The sequence below is a fragment of the Pteropus medius genome, unplaced genomic scaffold, assembly GCF_902729225.1.
Source record: "Pteropus medius unplaced genomic scaffold, Ma_sr-lr_union100, whole genome shotgun sequence".
Taxonomy (NCBI): domain Eukaryota; kingdom Metazoa; phylum Chordata; class Mammalia; order Chiroptera; family Pteropodidae; genus Pteropus; species Pteropus medius.
Window position 1 is genome coordinate 47,650,823 of NW_024344378.1, and position 20,930 is coordinate 47,671,752.

Consider the following 20,930-nt stretch of genomic DNA (forward strand, 5'->3'; position numbering starts at 1 on the left):
TTTTTTTTTTTTTTTAAAGATCTGATTTCTACTTAAGAGACCTCTTTTTATTCTAACCTAAAAGAAAGGCTTCTTTGTGCGTAACCTAAAAGTCAAAGCAGGCATGATTTTTTTCAAATCTTGGAAGAACATAGATGTATATATATACTATCCATTTGATGGAAATCTTGTTCCGTACGGCTTCTGGTGTAAGTCAGATTGAGTTAAAACCTGAAACCTATTATTATAGCATATTCAGGTACTATGCTATTTTTTATCACCTAGTTTTGGAGACTTTTGGAAATCTAGGCTACTTATTTTTGATAGTTAAAGAAATTAATTGAGTAACAATTTCAGATAAGTTGTTTTTAAAAACACACACAATGTTTTTTAATTTGGATAAATAACTTTGGATTAAGTGGTTTTCTTGGTTAATTTGGTACAATGCTATAACCTGCTACTCTTCCGCTTAAAAAGGAAAAAGGCTTCCTTCCTGGCTATAGCTATATTCTCCCTATACCTTTCTCCTGCCCCTACCCTTTTGGTGTGGGCGGCCTAGTGCCTTTGAGGAATCTGATGAAATTTGTGAATCTTCTCCTCTGAAAAATACATCAGCATTTCCTTGTAATTTCAGGGAGTTCAGGGATTCCTCCCTTCCTCCCACACATACCTTTTTTGCTCTGATAGGGACCCGTGGATCTTAGGCAGTCTATAAATCTCCTTACAAAATAAAATTCAAACTCCCTCTTATTATTCTAAATATTTAACAGTTTGCCTTAGAAATAACAATAACATAGTGTTATTGATACCCATGGAATAATTACAATAGTAGTAACTAAATAATAATAGTTAATATATGCTAACCTTTGCCAAGTCCTATATTAAACCTTTAACCGGGATTAATGGTTATATTATTAATGATATCTCCAAGTGGAATATTTTCTAAGGCATTTATTTTGTGCCTTAGAAAATACTATATCTTTAGAATACAGATTTAAGAAAGATTATCGCACTGTTATTCTAAGAACTTTTCTTATTAATCTTCATTCATTGCATTTGTGAGGTACCGAAATCCTTTTTGGAATACTGAATTTACTTTTAGTTCTCTAATTCCAGTAGTCTCTTTTTTGTTTCCTAGCCCCTTCGTCATCCTTTTTCTTCTGAAAATTGACTATCCCACACAAGACCCACCATATCCCTTGATTTCTATAAGTTTCGGCATGGACATAGTTTTGTGTATTTCCCTAGAAAATTTGCTTTGGACGCCCCCCAAAGTCTAACATAGTTGCTACTTCCATGTGCTGCACTAGTGTGCATGCACTCTCCATATGTGTGTGTCTGTGTGTGTGTATGTCATAATAAATAATAATATACTTTTATCTGTAATTTTTATATAACCCTAAACTGTGTTACAAAGAAAGGAATATGGCTTTCTTGTTTATTCATTTAATTGACAAATTTTTATTTAAATACATAGAATTTGGCAAGCATTCTTCTGATGTAGAATGTACCCTATAGCTCTTTCAAAGAAGCCAGGAACAGCGTGTTGAATAGTAAATTACAATTAAGTGGAATTAATTTAATTTTATAATGGGATTGATACACTTCGCTCTTGCAACATAAAACATGGGCATATACTCTAGCGTTCATAAAAAGCTTACCCAAGAAAGTCAGTTCTAAACCCTAACTAGGAAGCTAGAAAAAACATAAGACAGAATATGAATGGAATAAGGTATTCAGTGTACTGGAACTTTGCATCAGGAGAGTGACTACCATAGGATGAACCACAATTGATGGTTCAATCATAAAGTTACGTTTTAACTTTAAGAGAAATGTGTTGCTATTAAAGAACATTTTTGAAAGATCACTCAAACTGCTGTGGATTGGAGGGAAACAACTGAAGGCAGGGAGATGAGTTGAAGCTTTTGCAAATGGTTGTAGAGTACGGTAGTAAGAGGGGGAAGAACGGGGTATGATTACTAAATGACACAGGCTTTTTTGGGGGGTGATGAAATGTTCTGGCATTAGACAATGGTGATGGTTGCACAACCTTGTGAATATACGGGGAACAACTGACTTGTCATTTTAAAGTGGTAAATTTTATGGTGTATGAATGTTTCAACGACAAAAAGTTTTTTTTAAATTTAAAAATTAGATTTATCAGGGTGACATTTGTTAATAAAATTGTAGGTTTCAAATGTATGATTCAATAATACATCATATGTATATTGCATTGTGTGTTCACCACCCAAAGTCAAATCTCCTTCCATCACCATATATTTGACCCTTTGTATCCTTATCTATCTCCCCCACCCCTTTCCCTCTGGTAACCGCAAAACTGTTTTCTATGTCTGTGAGTTTTTGTTTGTCTTGTTTATTTTGTTGCTTTCAGTTTTATATCCCACAAATGAGTGAGATCATACGGTTCTCAACTTTTTTGTCTGACTCACGTTGCTTAGCATAATAATCTCAAGATCCATCCGTAGTGTCGCTAATGTCAGTATTTAATCTTTTCTTATGGCTGAGTAATATTCCATTGTATATGTGTATCACGTCTCCTGTATCCAGTTATCTATTGAAGGGCACTTTGGTTGTTTCTATGTCTCGGCCACTGTGAATATTGCTGCAGTGAACATTGGGGTGCATATATCTTTATAGGTAAATGTTTCCAAATTTTGAGAATAGATACCCAGAAGAGGCATTGCTGGGTCATATTGTAATTCTATTCTTAATGTTTTGAGGAACATCCATACTCTTTTTCCATAGTGGCTGTAACCAGTTGACATTCCCACCAGCAGTGTATGAGGGTTGCTTTTTCTCCACAACCTCTCCAACACTTGTTATTTATTATTTGTCCGTTTGATAGTAGCCATTCTAATAGGTATGAGGTGATATCTCATTATGTTGTTGATCTGCATTTTACTAATAGCTAGTGAAGTTGAGCATCTTCTCATATGTCTGTTGGTTGTTTGTATGTCTTCTTGAGATAAGTGTGTGTTTAGGTCCCCTGTCCATTTTTTAATTGGCTTGTTTTTATTGTTGCGTTGTATGAGTTCTTTATATATTTTAGATATTAGCCCTTTATTGGAGGCATTGTTTGCAAATATCTTCTTCCATTCAGTTGGTTGCCTTTTTGTTTTGTCGATGGTTTCTTTGCTGTACAAAAGCTTTTTAGTTTGATATAGTCCCATTCATTTATTTTTGCTTTTACTTCCCTTGCCTTTGAGGTCAAATTCATAAAATCCTCTTTAAATCCAAGGTCCATGAGTTTAGCACCTATGCTTTCTATGCAATTTATTGTTTCGGATCTTATATATTTAGATCTTTTGAGGTAACTTGGATGAATGGTGACAGATAGCAGTCTAGTTTCTTTTTTTTTTTCTTTTCTTTTTTGCATGCTTCCTTCTAATTCTCCCAGCACCATTTATTGAAGAGGCTTTCTTTTCTCTATTGTATATTTTTGGTTCCTTTTTAAAAATTATTTGCCAATATGCATTTGGATTTATTTCTGTTCTCTCAGTTCTGTTCCATTGATCTGTGTGTCTGTTTTTCTGCCAATATCATGTTGTTTTAATCCTTGTCACATTGTAGTATAATTTGAAGTCAAGCAGTGTGATACCTCCAGCCTTGTTCATTTTTCTCAGGATTGCTTTGGCTATTCAGAGTCTTTCGTGATTCTAACCAAAGCTGATGATTTTTTGTTCTCTTTCTTTAAAAAAACACCATTGAAATTTTGATGGGGATTGCACTGAATCTGTATATTACTTTGGGTAATATGACCATTTTAACTAAGCTGATTCTTCCAACCTGCGAACATGAATATCTTTCTGTTTCTAACCAAAAAAAAAAAAAAAAAAGAGAGAAAATAAATTAAAGAAGCTTTTGCAATAGTCTAATTGAGAGGAGGTGGTGGAATGTACCGAAGTGGTAGCAGTGGAGATAGAAGTAGAAATGGTAGCTCTGGTAGGTAAAATAGGGCTCCTAGGCATTTAGATATTAGATTTTAGTTATCTGGAGACAGGTCTGAACTAAAACTAGAGGTGAGCAATTTCAGTGTATAGATGGTAATTGAAACCATGGGAGTATATTAGATTAGATTGAGAAGAATTGTATAGGGTGAGAAGAGCAGGTAATCCTTGGATCCAGGCCTGTGGTACACTAAGGGATAAGGAGAAGAAAAGAAGCTGACAAAAGAGATAGAGAAATGCTGCTTTATCCATTATTTACTACAATAATGTCCAACAAATGGGAGGTGATCAAAAAATATTTATGGAATGAGTTGAATGAAGTTAGACTAAAAATTATTTTATCATATCTCAGTGTCCTATTATCATCATCAGTACTCTTTAACAGGCACTGCTTACTTTATTTTATTCAATTCTCACAATAATTCTGCAAGACATATAATGGTAAATTACATACTCCAATAATGGTAAATTACATACTCCATCCCAGGACTAGATGAGCTATATATATCTGAGTCAAAGTTTATCTTTTTTTTACTACTAGGCCAAAGTTTTCCAAAATTTCTTCTGAGAAAGACGTTCACAGGTATTTAATAACAAAAATAACAAAACAACCATTGTTGAGGTAATAACAAGATTATTGGGAATCAGTCTTTTTTAATAGGGTGCTTGCCAACAAGGAAAATGGATCAGTTTGGGCAGGAAAGGAGCATAACATAGTAGTTACTGAGGGAAAATGGATTCTTAATATTTATGAAAATTTTGTGTTTCACTCTGTCTTACTTGGTAGCATAGCAATCCTCTGAGAGAATCAGTCCTTTTAATTATGTAATATATGCTGTTTTCCTAACCACTACTTCAGTTTTGATTTCCTCATCACCCTTTGCAATCTGCTTGTTGCTGTTATTGCCCACTTTTGACATTTAATTTCTTTTAGTTGTGCTTTACAGTTTTCCTGAAATGCCTCATTGAGTTTTCTGGTATAAAATTTTTTATGTTTGGCTTATCTTGCAACTATTTTATTTAGTATCTGAGAATCATTCTTTATCATTCTGTTATGAATTGAATTTAAAAAATATAACATTACTTTAGAAGTGACTGACTCTTGAGCATTGTTGTAATTTATATAGTTCTAAATATTACATTTAGGTGACAAAGAGGAAATTCATGTGGAAGGTGAAGTTAATATTAATGGAAATCATTCCATGTGTTGTTCAAGACTCTTGATGTGAAACTTAATATGTCATTTATTCAGCCTCTATTTAAATTCAGTTATAAATTTTCTCCTCATTCCTTAATGAGGCATCATCTCTTATCATCTCACTCCTTTGCTCAAAAACCCTCATTTGTACCCTTCTACCTACAGAATGTTGCCTAAACTTAGTAAAGTGGCATGTAATGATCTGGCCTGGATCTACTTTTTGCATTAATCTCTCCTCCCACATAGTGCTTTGTCATTACACTCCTAGTAGTCCTTTATTTCTTTTTTTCATTGTTTTTGTTAACACTATATTCCTTTATTTCCCAAATCGTGTGCTAAGACACCTTGGGGCTGCAGCAAACCCACACTAATTCTGCAGGTTATTTTAAATTTTCTAGGGAAACAGTGACATCTATTAGGTAGATACAGCACGAACCACCAGCTCCAGATATTTCCATTTTAACATTAGATTGCTACATTCCTTTTGGTGATATCATATACTTTGGAAAATATACTGGAGTTTTGGTGGTTTCTCTGATTGAAAAAAAAAAGTAATGCACAAAAATCAGTGTGACACAGGAAATGAGAGTGGTGGTGACCAGTCTGATTCCAAGATTTGAGGATTTCCTAAATTATTAGGAAATAAATATTTATTAAATGTTTGAAACTAGCTACTTAAATAGAATATCTTTTACTTTAGGAACACCATGACAAAATTCCCAAGACAAGAAGAGGCATGTGTTCTGTGCCTCTACTTTCTTTACAGTTTATAACCATTTTTGGAAATTACACCCATCCTTCGAAGACTAGTTGATAATGTCACCCATCTCTGGAAGCCTTTTCTGATCCCCTTGGCTACAGTTAGTCTCCCTCCTTAGTGTTTCCTGGTGGCATTCTGCCTTTACTATTACTTTTAAAATTGAATTCAACAATATTTATTTAAAGTTAACTAATTATAACTGTGGCTTTCTTGTTCTCCTGTTAGGTGTAGTTACTTGGAATATAGTGCGAGCTCTTTTATTCTCCATATAAAAGTGACCCAATTATAATAGGTCTTATTAACTGATCTAAAATGCATTATGGTTAGTCTGTTTCTAATTTTTCAGACATGCTTACAAGATCGTTGGTTATATTATCAACATTATATTTGAAGGAATTGGGGTTTAGCAATGTTGGTTTCCATAACACTGACATACCTCCTAACCTTTGGCTAGTCTAGTTCGTTTTCCTTTTACTGTTGATTATAGGATCAACTTTTAGAAATCCTATTGAGATTTCTATGGGAGTTGCAGTAAATCTATGAATCAATTTGGGGAGAATTGCTGTCTTAAGAATATTGAATTTTCTAACCCACGCAGATAGTATAGCTCTCCATTTATATAGGTTATTTTTCCTCAACAGACTTCTGTAGTGTTCTGTGAATAGGTTTTACATGTTTTCTTAAATATGTCCGGATATGTTTTATTTTTCCATACTATTGAGAGTGACATGATTTTCTTAATTTTAATTTTCGACCATTCTTGATAATATGTAGAATTACATTAGATTTGTATGTGTCGATCTTGAATCCTGAGACCCTGATAAACTCACTTTTTATTCCTAGAGCATTTATGTGGATTCCTTATGATCTCATATATTCTTTAAACATGCAGAGATTGGTATCTAGACAAAGCTTCAAGAATTACTGTATATGGATTTTGGTTCATCTCTGTTTCCCCATTTCAGAGAGAATGCCAGAGTCTGTTTGGCTTCTTCCTCTCTGCATCATAGTCTGGAAATTGCCTCCTGGCAGAAAGCCTGCATGATGTCAGGGTTCACCTTGTTTTCTTTTCTATCAGAGATCACAGTCCTGCCCTGCCTGATGTCCAGTGTCTGAAAATTCTGTAGTTGTTTCCTTTTGGTTTTGTTTTCTAGTTATTCACAGCACAGGGGCAATTCTGTACCCTGCTACTCCCTTAGGACTAAAGTAGAAGTTAAAGATAGATGTTTAAGGATGTACTCTTCATATATAAACAAAGAGGGACTGGGGCAATGGAAAATCTGAAAATGTTGTGGTTGTGACTTCGTATTTAGGGCCACTGTCAATTTCATCTTTTTATCATCTAGTGGACATGCAGTAAATGTCTATTAACTGGATGTCAGAATGGTAGGAAATAGATTTGTTAGATGTTGATAACACATTGTGTTCAAGATTAACATTAGAGATGTACTAAAATTTTAACAGAACTCTTAGCACATTAATATATAAACTTAGCACATTAATATATATAATATATTTTTAATCTATTTCAACGTTCTTGGTTATAACATCTTTACTTACTAGGTTATTAAATTCTTTGAAGAAGTAAACATGGCTTCTATTTCTTTTGTGTGTCTACTTTGGCTTACTAAAAACTCTCATTTATGCAGACTAACTTTTGAGTGGAAATCACTGATCAAGAGTAAAGTTCTCACATTTTGGCAGTGTCCTGATGTGCTGATATCAGAAATAGCCAGAAAGTTAGTTTCCTATGATGAAATATTTAATAGTGGAATTATATATAACGAAACCTGAATATTTCTATTGTTTGTCCATTTTTGTGTTACAGGTTTAAGTAATATTGATTTGTAATGGGAAGCATTTTACTTCATTTAAATCCTGATTGTAGAAGTGTTATAAATCAGATTTAAGCCTGGTAGTGAGTTGATATAGTCCCTTTTTCAGACTATAGTTTGAACATGTCAATTTTTGTTATAATTAGGCTGAATTACATTATGACTTCATTTTTACTGAATGAAGTTTCCTATTAGTTTGATGGCATATTGTTATTTTAAAAATCATAGTGAAATTTGTTGTTGATGATTTTGTATTTTACTACATAAAACAGACATGGTCGATCATTTAACCATGCTTTCTACATGAATAAAAGTAATGTATAGACTAACACATATTCTTGACTGTTGAATTTGTACTTTCCCTAAGTCTGGTTTAAAGTATTTAAAATCTATTAGGCATTGATATAGATGCATTTCAAGATATTGCCTGCTTCATGTGATTTACTTATTTAATAAATGGATTGATAATATTAAAGACTGAATAAATTCATTTAAAATATTGTTATTCTTTAAACAGAATGATTGATTTAGTTGCAATATTATTGGTGTACTCTTTAATTTTGAAAATTTTATAACTTAAAGAAAAGAATAGTAAAATGAATTTCTTTATATCCTTCACATGGATCTACCAATTGTTAAAATTTAAGCACATTTGCTTTCTTTTTCTTTATATATACATATACATACACACACACATTTATGTAGATCCCTAAACCATTTTGAATTATTTACCTCCTGTTAGAATTGCTACAATACTATTTTCTGATATGTAATAGGTAGTATTACAATTTCGGCAGTTAATCTAATAGTATCTTTTATAGCTGTTTGAGTTAATTCTCAATTAAGGACTCAGTAAGGATTACAAATTGCATGTATTTGTCATATTTCTTTAATGTACTTTGATCTGTAACAGTCCTTTCTCCCACCTTTTTTAGAGGACAGATGATGTCTTTCTGGGCATTTCCTTCTTTTAAGAGTCCAAGCCAGTTGCTTATAAAATGTGCCATAATCTGGATTTACCTGATTGTGTCCTCATGATTAGATTCAGGTTAAACATTTTTGGCTCAAATGCTACATAAATGATACTGTATATTTTTCATTGCATCACAGCAAGAGGTATATAATGTTAGTTTCTTGCTTTATTGATGATGCTAAGTTAAATTATTTGTTTAATATGCTGTCTCTCAGATTTCTTGCTTGGAACCTTCTTCTCTTGCCCCGTTCCATATTTACATTGCCCTTCTACAGGGCAGGTTTGCTTCCTAACGGCATCAACTTTACATTCATTTGCTCTATCCTACAATACATGCCAAATAGTTTTACCAATAGCATTACCAACATTATACTTACTATTAAAGTTTAAGATTTTTTGTTTTTTGTTTTTCCTTATATTAGTATGTTGAAAAGTTAAAGTATTTTAAAAAGTTATTTGTGTTTTTCTATGTGATTATGTGGTATTTAACTCGTTTATTTTATTGAATTCAACCTTATCATTTTTTTCTAATCGAAATTGAAATTTAAATTGAATATCATTTTCAAAAATGTAAACTTTTAATGTTTCAAAAGTCAATTTTATGTGAAGTATTATATTCAGAGAAGTCTTTCTTCTATCCCTACTCCTTTTTTCCGTACCCTACCACCCACTTTCATAGAAAACCATTTTCTTTAGTTTCTGGTTTATTCTTTCTGTATTTTTTAAACAAATTAAACAGATTTAAAACTGTATATAAATTCTAAAAGAATATGTGTATATACTAAAATGATGTATGTTCTTTTTTTACACTTTCAGTGATATTTTTTTCATATACAAGCATACATTTTATATATAGTAATCATTATTACTATAATTACTTTACAGTAATGGTAGCATACCCTACAGTGCTGTCGGCACTAATTTTTTTGCGATCATATCCTTAAAGCACATAGTATTCCTTGGTATAGGTCGACTAGATCGATCTTTGAGGTAATGAGTCTGTATTGATCACCATTCAGTTTATAATCTTTTGCTCTCATGAGGTGGCAATTAATATTCTTAAATAACACACATTTGCACACAAGTGCAATATAGGATAAATTCACAGATAGTGGGATTTCTGTCAGAAGATACCAATTACATTTTTCTAAATATGGGCAATTCGTTCCTAATACAGATTGTAACAATTCATGGTCCCACAAAAACCTATGAAGATACTTTATTTTCTTAAAGCATACACATACACACTTTTGAACCCTGCTCTTTTTTTTTTTTTCAACTTCTCAAAATATCCTGGCAATTACTGCAGGTTAGTGAATTATTCCATACAGCTTTTCCTTGTTCTTTTTTCTTTTTTCTTTTTTTTTTAAATTGCTTTGTGGTATTCCGTTGAATGGCTTCAGCATAGTTTATTCAATAGTCTTATATGGATGGATATTTAGGTTGTTTCCAACATTTTGGTCTCATAAGTAATGTCTCAAAGAATACCTATCCATATGTTGTTTTATATTTGTAAACACGTATCTTCAAGATAAATCCCTGGGAGTAGGATTGCTACATCATCATATAGTTATTGAATATTAAACTTACAGTTTTCTCTGTGCTACCTTTTGTTTCTCTCATCATTCCTTTAACTCACAAATATACATGCATTTTTTTATACAACAAATATTTGAGAATGTGATAAGATTTTGATGTATTTTGACTTTGTATATATTGAATATTATTTTAACTCTAGATATTAGAAACAGAATAAATGGTGGCTTTAGAATAGCTAATTAGAAACCTTAACAATTTGAGCTAATTATGAAAGATAACATTTCACATCAGTGAAAAGTATGCATTTAAAAAATTCACTATATAGCGAAGGAATTAAAGTTTATAAGACTAATGAAAAGATAAGATACTAGAATTAGAATTTTTAACACTTTCTGAATTTTAAAAAATAACTTATTACACATGAACATACTTTAGCTTGGTTTATATACGAATTACCGCAAGTATGACAATAATAGTGACAACTATAGCTAATATATATCATTTACTATGTGCAGGGTAGTAGGCTCATTAATACATTTAAATTAACTTAAATTATTTAATCCTCAATAACCTTATGAGGTGTATTTATTTACAGATGAAGTAAATGAGGCATAGAAATGTTAAGTAACATATTCTTTCTCATACAGCAAATAAGTGGCAGAGGCAAGATTGGAACCCAGACAGTCTTCAGTATAGATTCTTGGCTTTTAATGACATTGCTACGGTACTTCTATTGAAACTCACTATTATTTTTTCTGTATCAAGCCACCATTGACCTAAGGTCTATTTGACTTTAAATTCTGAGTTCTTAACTACTATGCTCTATTTCTTTCCCCAAAAATAGTATAATAAGGTTTTATGTGGTTGTTATAGGAAATTTGTTATCATAAGTAGTAGTACAGGATTAGAATTCCATTCATAACAGCCACAGCTTCTAACAAAGTATCCCTTGTATGCCTCTGTCTATGGCAGAATACTGAACTATGTGTACCATTTTTCTGACCTACTGAAATTATTTATGTTTCTGTTTTAAAGTGGATGATTCAGCAGCCACACAAAGCAGCAACATTTTTTGGATGCATTGGGATAGATAAATTTGGGGAGATCCTGAAGAAAAAAGCTGCCGAAGCCCATGTGGATGCTCATTACTATGAGCAGAATGAGCAACCAACAGGAACTTGTGCCGCATGCATCACTGGTGACAACAGGTCAGTGTAATTCCGGGGAAGCCTGTACTAATTGGCTGTTTAAACAGTGGTAAAATCTGAAACCAATATGATTTTGGATTTAGATCTTATGTTTATAATTGCTTTTAATATTTAAAAAACTCTTCTTCCTTTTATCTTTTTTCCTTTTTTTTTAATGGCCTTTGTTGAACCTGTTGTCTGCATCAGGCATAATGGAATGATAATTTTGAGATTATCCGATCTAGTCTCTCTTTTTATAATTAGGGTCAGAAAAGGAAAACATTTTATTCAGTGTCTTATAGCTAGTTTCTTCCGAACTGGGATTAGAAAGAAATATTCTTTTCATTGTATCCTGAGATTGGAATATATGTATTTTTTAATATATATATAAAATATTACATTTTATCCAGTCTCATAGGAATTAAGTCATCTAAAGCATTTCTGGCAAATAGTCATTCATCCATATGAAACAACTTCAGTCATGGATAATGCACCAATCAAGGAACAACCCATTACATTTTTACATAGTTTTACTTTTTAAAAATTCTTCTTTATATGAACTTTGACTATATCTCTCAGGGCCCTCAATGCATTGATTGGTTGTATTTGTGCCTTTTGCAGCTACATGAATTTCTTCTTCAGCACCTTCATACATTGCTAACAGCATTATTACCATATTGCTCATCAGCATAGGCTTTTTCCTCCTTTGCAAGGGAAAAAAACAACCTAACTTTTCTAGCCGTTATATTGTTAGAATCGCCAAAGATGAGCCTTGTTTAAATAGTAATTCACTAGGAATTTTACATTCATTACAGCTAGAAATATTTAGTCTTCCTCCATTCCCCTTCTCCCTTCCATTCCCTCCTTTTTTATTGCCTAATTTTCTTCTTTTATTTCTTCCCTTCTCTCGCCCTTGTTCCATTCTCCTTTCTAACCTCTTTCATTTTTGCTCACTCTTTGACTTCCAGCAAACATATGTTAAGGACTTGACACTACTCTGGGCAGTAGTCATCAAATAACTAAAATACAACTTTCAAAAATAATTAGAATGCCAAAACCTTTTAAACCTGTCTTGTAACTTTATTTTTTGGGTGTAGGAACATGTTACGATTTTAAGGCTTCAATAAATAAAACCATCCATTGTTCACACATATTTGAAATTTACTTATTTAGACCTTTCCCCTTTTCAGCTTCTCTAACACCAACATTAATATTCAGGTGCAAAGTTTTCCCATTAGAGAGAAAAGGTGAGTTTTACCTCTGACACCACTCAAGCTAGAGTAAAATTGACAGGTTATTTTTGTATGCTAAATTGCTATTTTAAAGAGCAGTTATTATAATATTAGGTCCTCTAGATGTCAACAGCTTAATTTATATACTAATTTTATGGTTATGATGATCAATATTGTTGAAATGATACTGGAAATCAGAAACATGGGGAAACCCTCTATATCTAATTCATTATCCAAACTGTAGAACCTAATAGATTTGGATAAATTGTTTTAGAGAGGACTGGTAACTCAGTACCACTATCCAAAACTCAGGAATCAAAGAGTTTAGATAATGCAATATTATTCTTAATCTATCTTCTCATTCTCTAAATTCTGACCCAAATACATTTGGATAGTAAGAATACTCGTGGGGGTTTTTTTTTTGTTTTTGTTTTTAGAAACTATGTAGTTTCCTATCAAAGAGTAGTTTTATTATTAAAATAGAGTTTAGTAGCTGGTACCAGAAGTGTTTGCTTTTACTTTATCAAAATTTTGCTAGTCATGATTACTAAAATATTTTTTATAAATTAGGACTAATTATTCTTAACTTTAGAATATAGTTATTGGCATATGCATATATTGATGCACATTACTCTTCATTTGTTTAATTGAACATAAACAGATGTATCTTCTGTAGTCAACTGGCATGTGGATGAGTAGAAATATGTTTTGGAAGAGAATCAATTTATTCTTTTCTTAACAGAGGAACCAATCACAGTACCACAATCTCAAGTGATGAGATGATATATTTGGATTTTTTTAACCATAACTGTTACCATCGATTACAAAAATGAAAAATTGTCAAGTTTTTTAACTTCTGAGTCAGAATGAGGAGGGCAAATTTTTATTAATTTGTATATAATGTAAATGATTATTTTATTAAGTTTAATCACTAGGCAATAACAAAAAGCTCTATGTGGTACTTGTAGCAAGATTTTATTTTTTTAAATTTTTTAAATTTTTATTTTTTTTACTTCAATAGCTTGATTTATTAGACATATATAAGTATAAAATTTATTAAAATATACACATTAAAATATAATGCTTTGTAAATTAATTTCACATAGTAAATATGGTCTATATTTATATGTATGTTTTGTAAAATTAATCTTGTACTTGACTTTTAAAGTCAAGTAATAATAATAAATACATAGTATGTTGATACTTAAAAACTGTTTTTATTTGCATATTTTTTATGTGATGGCATTGTAGCTTTTATTTCTTAACTGCATTTTGAACTATTAAAATGTAGAAAGTAGATAATCTTATTTAAGTATCAAAAGGAAACTTAAATGCCACTTGCTCAAAATACTGGGTGGCATTTAGAACAAGGATTAACATCTCTTTATTTCAAAGGCAACATAGAAGTCTCAAAAGTTCTCAAAACAAAATTTTATATACATTATTAAAATCAATATACAGTAGTTTTTAAGAATTAAAAATGTAAAAAGTTTGTTAATTAACTGTATAGAAATACCTGGCAAGTTTGCAGCAAAAGGAACAAACTGTTTACACAAAAAAAACCTACTTGCTTTTCGTTGTTGTTTTAGGTCCCTTGTAGCTAATCTTGCAGCTGCCAATTGTTATAAAAAAGAAAAACACCTTGATATGGAGAAAAACTGGATGTTGGTAGAAAAAGCAAGAGTTTATTATATAGCAGTAAGTATTTACCTAATTCAAATTTCTTGTGTATATTTATAAATTATAGTTGTTTGCTGATATAAATTTTTAAATAATTGTCTTTTATGCTGCAAATTATTTACACATCTCAAAGCATATGTTAGGTTCACTATTACAAATACAGAAGAGAAATATGATCATTTATGGAAACATAATTTGTATTACTTTCAAATCTACCTCTTTTTGGATACATTATGCATAATTTGTTAACCAAGTATCGAATTCTGTATTAAATCAGTTTCTTAAGATCTTTTGAAGTAATTCTGCAAATTTATATTTTATATTGTTAGGCTACTTGTGTGGGAAAATATTAGTAGTATTAAATATTTACTGTAAACAATTTGAGCTTATTTGCCTAAAAAATCCTAGTTGCTATTTATTCCATAGTAATTACCGTGACACCTTTTAATTTAATATTTCAGAAACATTGATCGTGACAAATCTCATAAATCTGGGAATAAGAGCAGCATGTAATTTGAATTATTAAATCTTTTGGCATAAAAATAATTGGTTAAGAATTTATTTCTAAAATAAGACTGTACTAAAAATCCTCCTGAATTAACCACACCATGAATACCTTGTTTTTATTTAATATGAGTTAAATGTGGCTAATCACAAATAAGTAGATACCTATGAAAAAATCAAAAGCCCCTCATATGCATATAATATATGGTTTTGATATAACAGCTGCTGCCATTCACTACCTGAGCTGTGAAATAGCTGTTAAGACGTGTAAAAAATTGATTACCTAGTAAGAACATGCTTATTGAAAATATAATTATTTCTTGCAGCCTGGTGTTAATGTCTCCTACAGCATGTTTATGTGCACTGCTGTAGGCTTTACAAGGTTGTTATTGATTCCTCTGTATAGCAAACCCTACACTTTTTTATAACTGTCATAAATGCTTACATTGAGAGGATTATATAGAGGAAAGACATGTTACCTACACGTTCTGCCCGTATGTGAGAAAACATTGCAAAAATTAAAAGTTTTTCTCTCAATTATCTTCTATTTTATTTTATTTCTCAAAATGGTCTTTTTTTTTTTTTTCAGTTAATACCATGGTAGCATGTTTTTGTAGCGTGGTGCTTTTTGTACTATTCTAAACCATCTTACATTGAAAGTCTGATTTTCAAAGAGCACATGGCTTAATTTTTGCATTATTTATGTTATTTATATTGACTATGAAAGGTGACAATATATTATGATGGAAAAGTATTTTTAACTGTTACAATTCTGTGTATTTCAATGTATAGTAGTAATTGGACCCTGAATTATAAACTAACTTAGAAACAAGTCATAGTTTTAACAGTTATGCACATGTAACCTATTTAGCCAAATTTGGGTGAATGGAATTTTTATAGCAGCATAGACCCAACTTGCAAACAACTCATAGTTTTAACAATTATGTGCCATATAACACATCTAGCCAACTTTGGGTGAATGGAATTTTTATAGGAATATTAACTATACAAGTGCCATTTTGTATAAAGTGTGAAGTGATTAGTTTTGGTCAAATTAATAAAGAAAATTTGATTATTTGTTGAAACTTGTGTAGTATATTCAGCCAGAAACAAATATCAAAATGGATTCTTGTTGATGTCTCTGATGATAGCTGTTAGCTCTTAGCTGCTATTTCAGCAATTATATAAAAAAAAGAATGCTCTTTTACATTGCTATGTAAATCTACAGTTTGCTCAGAGTTTGGCTATTTTAAAATAGTTCTGAAAATAGATTCATATTGGATACCTGGGATTCTGTTATTCTTGGTGGACGCTCAACAAATGTTTATTTTGCTAACAACAAGGGCATAATTTTTTTCATTAAAATCTGTGAAATCTCTTCTGAAATGTAATGTTATTTCCACAAAGACATTCTACAATTCTTTTAAATCTTTAATTCCCTTTGAGCACAGAGTATCCAGTCTGGTCTTTTCTTAGCATATGCTCAAACCAGAATTTTAGGTTGAATAGATATATTTATACTTATTTTATCAAATCCTCTATACTTTCAGGTTCTATAAGGTCAGCAATATTCTCACATCATCATGATAAACTTCTGAGGTTTAACAAGTCGAAATTCTGGGCGCTCTTCAATTCCAAAAAGTTCTTGATCTAAGGAAGCAACTCAGTATATTGATTCAATAAGTTTCCAAAATTAATACATCTATCTGCATTATGTAAAATAAACCAAATCCTCACATTCAGCAATCCTTCTTCCCTTCCCATTATTCCATAAATTAGTAATGGTCATGAGCATTAAGAAAATTCAAAACTTTAATCATTTTCTTTGTCATATAACACAATGAGCTTACAATGGAGAGTTCACATCTTTCCTAATTAAAAAAAGAAAACAAATGGAGTATGCATATACCAACGTTCTTTTTTGGTTTAAATAAAATGTTAGCATCTTTTTTTTTTAACCTTTATAGCAGGTGTCTCATTAATGGCATATAAACTCAGTTTTTCACGTTTCAACCGAATTTCTTGTTAGGAGGTGATTAGGGATTACCGGTTATGTGATAGATAATTACATTATTGAAAATAAAAATCTTAGGTACTCTTCACCTTAATATCAGATTGGCGTATCTTTCTTACAAGAGATATTTCTTACAATAGCCCTTTAAGACTGATATTTAAGATAGGTTTAGGAACAAGGTTAGGAAATCAAGAGACATTAATTTTTCTAAGCTATGTATTTCCTTTTTTAGACAAAGTGCCATGAAAAATGAGAAAATTAGCACTCAATGTTTCAACCTGCCTCTTGATTTTTCATAGTTAAATTTTTATTTTATTTTTACATTTTCGGTGTTTAAACATTTGCATTCTGTTCTATAATCATAATTCTTACAGTCTTAATTCTACATTTAAATGACTTAAATGCTTACAAAGTACTTTACTCCATTTCCCTTATTCTTTTACTGTTTATTTTAATTATCCCCTAATTGGCTGCATTTTATCATCAAGCATTTCTACCCCAAGGAAGGACTCAGAGCTTCTTTCTTCTTGAGTTTTTATTTACTTCTTGTTGCTTTTATATATATAAAGACAACATGTCTGGTATAATATTTTGTGAAACAAAGTATTCTATAGACACGGTTTTATTGTCTTGTAGCACTTTTTGTGGGAAATCTAAGCCCAGGTGATTTTTATTATTGGTGTTTTTTTGTTGTTGTTTCTTTTTTTTCTGCTTACTTTGGATTCCTTTTGCTCTTCTCTTCCTTCTTCCCCTAATCCCAGCCCCCACCCCTCCATCTCCCCACCTCCCTACAGCTTTCTTTGTTTCTTAAAGTGGAAGAATAATTCATTGATTTGACACTTCATTTCTACTATAGATGATTAGTGCTATAAATTTCTCTAAGCATTGATTTGGCTTCCTCCCACAAATTTTGATATTTCATATTTTTATTTTCATTCAGCTTGTAGTACTTTCTACTTTTTGTTTTCTTCTTTGACTCATAGGTTATTTAGAAATGTGTTGTTTTCTAAATGTGGAGATTTTGCAGAGATCTTCCTTCTGCTACCATTATGAATTTGTATGCTCCTCATTGCAATGCTATCAGACTTTTCAAGTACTTTTTTAGTTTAGTTTTATTTTTTTCAATTATAGTTGACATACAATATTATATTAGTTTCAGGTACACATTATACAACACAGTGATTAGACATTTGTATAACTTATGAAGTGATCATCCTGGTAAATTCAATACCCATATGATGCCGTACATAGTTATTACAATATTACTATTTTCCCCATGCTGTACTTTACATCCCCATGACTGTTTTGTAACTACCAATTTGTATCTCTTAATCTCCTCCCCCTTTACTCATCCTTCCACGCCACAATTCGGCAATCATTAAAATGCTCTCTGTATCTTTAAGCTTGTTTCTGTGTTTGTTTGTTTATCCTGTTCTCTAGATTCCACATATAAATGAAATCATATGACATTTGTCTTTCTCTGTCTGACTTACTCCACTCAGCACAATACCCTCTAGGTCCATCTATGTTGTTGCAGATGGCAAGACTTCATATTTTTTATGGCTGAGCAATACCATTGTATATATGTACTGTCTCTTCTTTATCCATTTGTCCACTGATGGACACCTAGGTTGCCTCCTTATCATGGCCGTCGTAAATAATGCTACAATGAATGTATGAATTCACATGTCCCTTTGAAGTATTATTTTGTGTTTCTTGGATAAGTACCCAGAAATGACATTACTGGATCCTTCTTTGTCTCTTGTTATAGCCTTTGTTTTAAAGTCTATTTTGTCTCATATGAGTATTGATAACCCAGTTTCTCCTGCCTGCCCACCCTCCTCATATTCATGAATTATCTTTTTCCTTCCCTTTACTTTCAGTCTGTGTGTGTCTATTGATCTGAAGCGAGTCTTTTTAGGCAGCATTTGTAATGGGATTTGTTTTCTTCTCCATTCATCTATCCCATGTCTTTTGATTGGAGCATTTAATTCATTTACATGTAAACTAATTGTTGCCAGATATGTAGTTATTGCCATTTTATTATTTCTATTTTTGATTTTTTTTTTCTTCTTCTTAAAGAAATCCTTTTAACATTTTTTGTAATACTGACTTGGCGTTAATGAGCTTTATCTTCTTCTTGTCTGAGAAGCTCTTTATCTGTCCTTTGATTCTAAATGATAGCTTTGCTCTGTAGAGTAGTCTTGGTTTAAGTCCTTACTTCTCATCACTTTGAATATTTCCTGCCAGTCCCTTCTGGCCTGCAATGTTTCTGTTGAGAAATTAGTTGACAGGACCTTTTTTTTTTTTTTTTTTTTTTTTTTTTGTCATTGGGATATTTATACCATTCCAACTTAATGTGATTAGTGATATGGTTAGCTTTGAGTTCATCATCTTGGTACATCATCTCTAGATGTAACATGGCAGACACCTCCAACCTTGGCTACTTTTAAGATTTTCTATTTATTAGTGATTTTGATCAGTTTGGTTATGCTGTGCCTTAGTTTATTATTTTTTTTCATATTTCTTATGATTAGGGTTTGTTTAGCTTCTTAGAGCTGTGGGTTTATAGTTTTTATTTTGTTTGCAATATTTTCAGTCATTATTTCTTTAAATATGTTTTCTGCCCCAACATTCCTTTTGGGCCTCAAATTACACACATATTATGTCTCTTGAAGTTGCCTTGTAGCTCAGAGATACCACCTTTTTCATTTTTGTGAATTTTTTTCCTCCGTGTGTTTCATTTTTGATAGTCTTTTGCTGTGCCTTCTAGTTTACTAATAGTTTCTTCTTTAATATCCAACCTGTCATTAATCCCATCCAGTGTATTTTTTATTTCATTTGTTTTTTTCATATCTGGAAGATTGATTTACATATTTTATTTCTTCCTGTCTTTACCTAACTTCGGACATATAAAATACTATTAAAAGAACTGTTTTAATGTCTTTTCTTGTTAATTTTAACATCTGTGTCAATTCCGGGGTAGTCTGGAGTAGTTATCTTCCTCATTAAGGATTCTATTTTGCCTCCTCTTTGTATATCTAGTAATCATTGGCTATCAAAACTTTTTGAGTGCAGGTTATCTTTGTATTATTATAAATCTAATTGAGATTTATTCTGAGATGGAATTATGTTACTTGGAATGAGTTTGGTGCTTTTGGATCTTTCTTTTGATTTGTTAGGTGAGTCCAGGATGGTGCTCATTCAGTAGCAATGGCGATTTTGATCCTTAGGAACATTTGGCAAAGTCTGGAGACATTTTTTATTGTGATGACTGAGGGTTGCTACTAGTAGATATAGAACAGGAATGTTGCTAAGTATCCTGCAATGCATGAGGCACCACCCCACAACAAAGGATTATCCATTACAAAATGTCCATAGAACCAAGGTTAAGAAACCCTGGTCTAAAATGAAATATTCCCTACTACCAAAGCAAGACTTTCTTGTATTCTATTAAATGACCCGTTAATTCTAGGTTTTCTGCTCTAGATGGTGGAATCAGACACTGTTCTCAGAGATACGTGTGCCCCAGGTACTATTCCTTCAGATCCTTTTCCCTCTAATACTTTTAGATGATGGTTGGTTCCCAGGCTCTGATTTGGTAATGTTCAAGGGAAACCCTCTGCAGATTTCAGAGTCCTTGGTAAAGCTTTCTCTGCTCTGGTTTTCTAGCCTCTGAACTCTTACAACTCTGGTCTTCCTAGGTTTATCTCTTATTTCCTCAGTTCACTGGTCTCTACTCCAGTTCCTGCTTCTTGCGCTGTAGCCTGGAACTTTCTCAAGGCAGTAAGCTAATTCAAGTTTATGCCCCCTCTAGGTGGTTAACTAGCTCTCAAAGATTACTGTTTTTCATTTTTGATGTCCATTGTCTGGAAAACCATTGTATCACTCATCCTGTCTGTTTTTGTTTGTTTTTGTTGTTTCAGGCTGGAGGATAAATCTAGTTCCTGTTTCTTTACTGTCTTCTGCCTTGCATTGTTTTTTGAGAGGAAGTCTGTTATCATTCTTATCATTGTTCCTCCTTATCTAATATATCTTTTTTTCCTCTGTCAGCTTTTAAG

General features: G+C 31.8%; 1 protein-coding gene across 3 annotated transcripts in view; it reads left to right on the forward strand.

The window, feature by feature from the left end:
• Positions 1 to 20,930, forward strand: part of ADK (adenosine kinase) — a 450,870-nt gene that overhangs the window by 194,583 nt on the left and 235,357 nt on the right. For all 3 annotated transcript variants that reach the window (XM_039872158.1, XM_039872157.1, XM_039872159.1), the window contains exons 5-6: positions 11,288 to 11,460; positions 14,261 to 14,369. In XM_039872158.1, the coding sequence (XP_039728092.1) occupies positions 11,288 to 11,460; positions 14,261 to 14,369 (282 nt within the window). The remainder of the gene's footprint in view (positions 1 to 11,287; positions 11,461 to 14,260; positions 14,370 to 20,930) is intronic.